This window comes from Telmatherina bonti (genome assembly GCF_933228915.1).
Source record: "Telmatherina bonti genome assembly, chromosome: 5".
NCBI classification, from domain to species: domain Eukaryota; kingdom Metazoa; phylum Chordata; class Actinopteri; order Atheriniformes; family Telmatherinidae; genus Telmatherina; species Telmatherina bonti.
In genome coordinates this window covers 32,744,396-32,750,290 of record NC_136623.1, presented here as the reverse complement: position 1 = coordinate 32,750,290, position 5,895 = coordinate 32,744,396, and the positions used below count along the sequence as shown (strand labels likewise).

Genomic DNA, 5,895 nt, shown 5'->3' with positions numbered 1-5,895 from the left:
GAAACCCATTATAATCCCAGAGGAAGTGGCTGCCCTCCCCCCTCCTCGTGAGGGCACAATTTATACAGGCTTAGCATCTAAAAATGGAATTCATAAAGCCTTATTTAGTTGGCACCCAGGACCAAATAAATTGGATTTATCCTATGCTCAGATTAAACACGTCCAACACATAAAAGGTTAGTTTTAATGGAAGAGATAAAGATTTGCTAAATATTAATTCAAAATGCTAAGCTGACCTTAAAAAAAAAAAAAAAACCAGAAAAATAATAATAATTAACTGCTGCACTATTGAGGAATATAGTAAAAGGAGGGTCTATTTTCATCATTTATTAAACACTTAATGTTTATTTAACACTTCAACAACACCACAGAGTCCTTCTCATCATATCTAGAGGAAATTTTTTCTCTTTCCTTGAATAAATTCAGTCTTGTGTGCTGCGTCAAAGCTGGCCAATAAGGCGGCAGGACTCCATCCCTGCATCTGAATCATTGTTTTTATTTTCATACATGCTCCGGCTTGGAGTTGCTCAGCTGTGTGTAGCAGCAGCGTGGTTCTCTGGATGCGGGCTGCTGTCTGAGGCTTCATCACTCTGTTTGACTGCGTGCAGAGCGTAGTTGATGGCAGTGCTGTTGGTCCAGCTCCAGGCTCCAGATACGGGGTTGTACATCATTCCTTGGACAGACTGAACCAAGAAACCGTCTGACAAAGGACAGCAACACAAAAGATGGCATCACAGGCAATTAAAAAATACACACAAAGATAGAAAATATTCACTGTGTGCTTCACATATTTTGCTGTCACGACATTTTAAAACCTTTTTAAACACTTGCCCTTTTTTATTTTTCGCGTGGAGGGAAATGCCTCCATGTGTTGGATCTGTCTCACATGTTGGAATCAGATGGACTTACTGGGCTCCAGGAGGCGCTCCAGCTCTTCTGGGCTGATAAACTTTTCCCAGTCGTGTGTCCCGCTGGGAACAATGCGAAGCAGCTGCTCAGCCACGACGATAGCCAGAGCGTATGACAGGTTGGTTTTATTTATAGTGGTGAGGAAGAGTGACCCGCCTGGCTGCACATGAAAAGAGGAGAAAACTTTCTTCAGAAATCATGTTTTAGGACTTTCATACAGGTTCCAGTTACATAACCAAAGGCGTGCTGCTGTCTTAGTAAACAGGATATATATAGAATAGACTTAAAGCCCTTAGTGGAAAGAATCCAGGAAGAGGAGTGTAAAGTATCAGGGTGAAACTTAAATGGGATTAAGAGTTTCAACAGAGGTAAAGGTTGTTTTAGAGAAATTTGGGTCAGTTCAATTCAACTTGATTTATATAGCGCCATATCACGGCAATACCATCTCAAAATGCTTTACGACAGAAAAAAAACCATAATGAAAGCCATTTCATAATAGCCTATATAAAGAAACCAACTCAATCTCCCATCCTGAGCAAGCACACTGGCGACAGTGGGAAGGAAAAAACTCCCAATTAACAGGAAGGAAGAGAGAGAGAGAAAGAAGCTCAGTGTATTAGGAAATGTCTAAACCTATAGCAGCATAACTAAGGGATGCTAACCCTCCCTAATGATAGGACTTATCAAAAAGATAAGTCTTCAGCCTAGTCTTAAAGGTGGGGAGGGTGTCTGCTTCCCTAACACTAACTGGGAGCTTATTCCATAAGAGAGGGGCCTGATAACCAAAGGCTCTGCCTCCTGCTCGGTCAGAAAGAAAAGTGTGTATGTGTTTCATCAACAAGCAGAGGCAGTGAAGATTAGTCTCTTATTTTGTCCTCTCAGTTCCTCTGGCCCACTGACCCAGGAGATTACGATCCTCAGGCCTCAGCACTGATGAAACACACTCCAAATCTCACACACAGCAAGTCCCAGAGATGCAACACAGATGCAAACACAACAAAGTCCCCATATGCACATTAAGAGGCACTCAGGTGAACACTCAAACACACACATACGGTATTCATGCAGGAATATCTGTACTGAGAAAAGAGACGAGGGAGTGAAGGAAAAAAAAAAAAAAACACGTGACGAGACGGACCTTCAGCACGCTGTTGCAGCAGAAGGTAAACGTTTCCAAGTCGGCCAGATGTTCCACAACCTCAGATGCCACAATGGCGTCAAACTGGGCCCCTCCCTGCTCGCCCCCCTCTTCACCTGCGAGCTCCTCCAGGGTGCACGCCCGGTAGGACACCGAGTCAGCGAGGTCTGGGTCATGTGACGAATGCAGCTGGGCGATGCTGATGCTTTCTTCTACTGGATCGACGCCCAACACGTTGGCTCCCAGGCGACCCAGTGGCTGAGGAAAGAGGCTCATTTTTTTATTACATGCTTGGAGACATTTTTATCTAAATTCTGTGTTGAGTTAAAAACAGTCGCAAGAGGAGTTTTTTTTCCAACATAAGCTGTCCCTCAAAACCTTCTCCTCAGCTCCTCCTTCATACATGTGTTTCATCATCATACATCAGTTTCCTGCTAATATGAATTTATATTCTGCGTCCAGAAGAGAAAACTATCCCTCAAACATTCCCTGCATGCCTATACATTGTTTTTAGCACATTAAGATGCCCTGTGAATCAAGTAAAAAGCACATTTTAAGTGTTTCAGCGAACTGTAGGCGAAATAAAAACAGTAGTTTGGTCTGAATGGTGCATTGTTGGATAAGATACCATTAAATTATAGTAACCTTATTTGAATTTAGTTTATTTGTAAATCAAAGGAAAATACACATAGGAGATGAAAAAATGTGAGTAAATACAACCCTGTAATACCAGTATAATACCAGTTTATGGCAGCAGCCCAGCTGAGGACAAGCTCCCAGCGCGACATTCACATTGTAGCTTTGATGCCGACCGTAATTATCTGGTGTTAAATAGCTCAGTTTTAAAATGTAAAGATTATTTAAGATTTTATGAAGCAGAAAACTTGTTTGGCACATTTTTAAAGCACAGCTGGTTCAGGTTACATCATCATTTTTTCACCTGCATGCATTTAACCTGTGCAGTTGCGGCTTTACGTGTTCACAGGGTGATACATAGTCGTGTAACACATGCACCAACATGCTCTTATTGCTTTTATTACAGTTAATATTTACATATAATAGTGTAATTGCTATACAGCACGTATGTAAAAATGGCAACCTTTATATTACTGCTTTCATCATCAGTTGTTTACTGTAGCACTTCCACACTGGGACTCTTTATTCTTACTCTTATCTAAAGTATTGACAAATTATTTTGTTAACTTTACACTTGTTTCTGTAATAACTGGAATTTCTCCACTGTGGGACAAATAAAGCGTTACTTGTGTTATCAAGCCTTTTGCAATGAATTAGTTGTGTTACTGCAACTATTTATGATACACCAAAATGCTGATTCATGATGTGCTGGGTTAAAGAGACATAAAATGGCATATTTATGTGGTTGTGTTTGTGTCTGTGTATGAAATCACCATCAGCAAGGAAAAACTAGAGATGAGGTAGATAAAATAAAACATTATAACAGATCAAAAAGGATTTAAATAGAACTTTAAAACAACATTAACGTAGACATTAAATAAGAACATAAAATTATTATGGATAAATTAAATAAAAAATGAAGAAAGGAAATAAACAACTAAAAATAGAATAAAAACACAAGTTAAAATACTTTAAAATGCAAATCTATGTTGCTTTTATCAATTCAACTAAAGCAAGCTTAAAAAAGTAGTTTGGTTTTACAAAACATTTGGGTTTTTTTTTAAGTCCCCAAGAAAGTTCATCCACAAGTATAGACCAAAATAAAGTTGTCTCTATTGTGGATTTTAGTTCTAACTTTGGCGTTTATTTAAAAAGAAGATGCTGTTCTGAAGACCTGGAGGCTCATCATGTAAAATGTACTGAAAACCAATACCATTAAAGGTCTTACAAACCAGTAAAATGTCCCATATTTTATATTTTTTCAACTATATCATCTGGGTTTCAGAGGTCCAACAATATTATACTCAAAGTGTATTCATGCGAATTCAGCTTTTGTCCTTAAATTCAGCCACTGAGAAAGTGTCTGACTCTACTGACAACAGGCTGTTTCAGTGTCTGAACCTGTAAATAATCATGATTAGTGAGCGTATTTCCCTTCTTAAAGTCACAGTTTCCTTCAGGAGACCAGAAAATATGTCAATTATCATTTCTCAAAGTATTAAAATGGTGTAAAAATGTATCTGCATCCGCACACATTTCAAAGCATCATGTTGTTAGAATATCGTTAGGATGATAAAAACCCACCTGAGCTACATTTCTAACCTGTTGACAAAACTATGATCTGATTCAAAATAAAGCCAACATGCTTCACAGCTTCAAAGTGACAGACTGCAGATGTACTAACTGTGTCTCCATCTGAGCTTCATCATTAATAACCAAAACCTCAGCTTTGTCCTGGTTAAGTTGCAAAACATTTTCTTCTTTCCATGTTTTTAATATCAAATTAACATTTAAAAAAAGGTATCAACTGGTGCAGGGTCTACAATAACATTAATTACCACTACTTCTTATCATAAATAATCTAGCAAAATGTAATAATGGAGAAATTTACAAGGCAGTTTTTTTTTTAGTCTCATATGAACAACAGTTTACAGATGTTGAAACACTGTATAGGTTAAGATTAAATATCCACTCTTTGGTTTTAAAGATGGAAAATGATGCATAAAAAACATTTACAATGCATCGTCAGAATATCAGTAACTACTGTAGCAGGTGTAGGAGATGTCCTGAACTTCCTGATAAATCTGCAACGTCATCAGATTTTTAAGCAGACAAAATGAAAAACAAAATAAGTTCTGTATTTTGTGTAGAACTGAAGCAGAATGGAGGCTTAAAGGAGCATCAAATGAAAACCCTGTCACTCAAAACTGCTCAAAATACTTGAGTAAATGTATTTAGTTACTTTTATGTCATGGCTCTTGCATTTTAGCTTTCTCTTTTGTTGAACAGTCCAGGTGACTTTATTTCTACCCGTAGGTAGATTTGTTGTACAGCAATTTCAGGTTTGGTATCACAGAAGACAGTAAATAAAAAAGACACATAAACAGACATTCTGACATTCACAATGGCTAGCGACAGTGGTTGGGAGTGAACTATGTCGCCCTCTCCTGGTGAAAAGTGTTAAACTGCTCGCCTGGCCAGAGGGGCTGACGTGCGTCCTCCCACAGCTTTATCCTGACAGATTCACAGCGACGAGACACGCAGCAACATCCACAACACCAACATGGCATTTCTGTGTGCTCTTCTGTCTCGATACGACAATCTGCCTTCCAGAGCCATCTAACAACAGGACCTGATTTTGTCTTCTCAGATCACACGGCATGGCTGGTGTGTCCCCAGCTCCGGCGCAAGCTGACCAGCTATCAACACTAACAAACAGATAAACAACTGTACACGAGCAAGGGTCCCATCCACCACACTGAGACCAGTCAAACCACAAGATAAAGAGAGCTGAGGTGACATCCAAGAGGACCAGTAGTGGAACACACTGACTGCGCACGTTTATGGAAAAGAAAGCCTCTGTGTGATGAGGAGGAAAGTTACCTCTGTGAGCAAACCTCCCCCACAGCCCACATCCAGGATCCTCAGTCCGGCGAGCGGTTTCCCAGGGTGATGCGCTCTGTGCACGTTCAACAGATTATCCCTGTGAGAAAAGTCAAAATTTCAACCTTGTCTCATGTGTTCAAACCACTACTTGAAAATAAAATGAGGGGGGATGTGATTCTTACTATCTGGAGTCTTTGCCGCTAAATAAAAACAAAAATACATGTTTTCTTGCCTCTTCCGTCACACAGGTGCATATATCCCTCCTACATCACTCATGTAACACCCTCAGATTATCCTTCCTGACAGCCTCAGACACCAAACACAAA

The 5,895-nt window shown here is 39.5% G+C and overlaps 1 protein-coding gene across 1 annotated transcript in view; it reads right to left on the bottom strand.

The window, feature by feature from the left end:
* Positions 1 to 333: 333 nt before the first annotated feature.
* The window catches only part of coq3 (coenzyme Q3 methyltransferase), a 7,604-nt gene continuing 2,042 nt past the window's right edge, over positions 334 to 5,895 (bottom strand). The window contains exons 3-6 of the mRNA XM_079240690.1: positions 5,567 to 5,666; positions 2,048 to 2,305; positions 910 to 1,069; positions 334 to 700 (exon numbers count right to left, since the gene is read on the bottom strand). Coding sequence (XP_079096816.1) covers positions 528 to 700; positions 910 to 1,069; positions 2,048 to 2,305; positions 5,567 to 5,666 — 691 coding nt within the window. The 3' untranslated portion in view covers positions 334 to 527. The remainder of the gene's footprint in view (positions 701 to 909; positions 1,070 to 2,047; positions 2,306 to 5,566; positions 5,667 to 5,895) is intronic.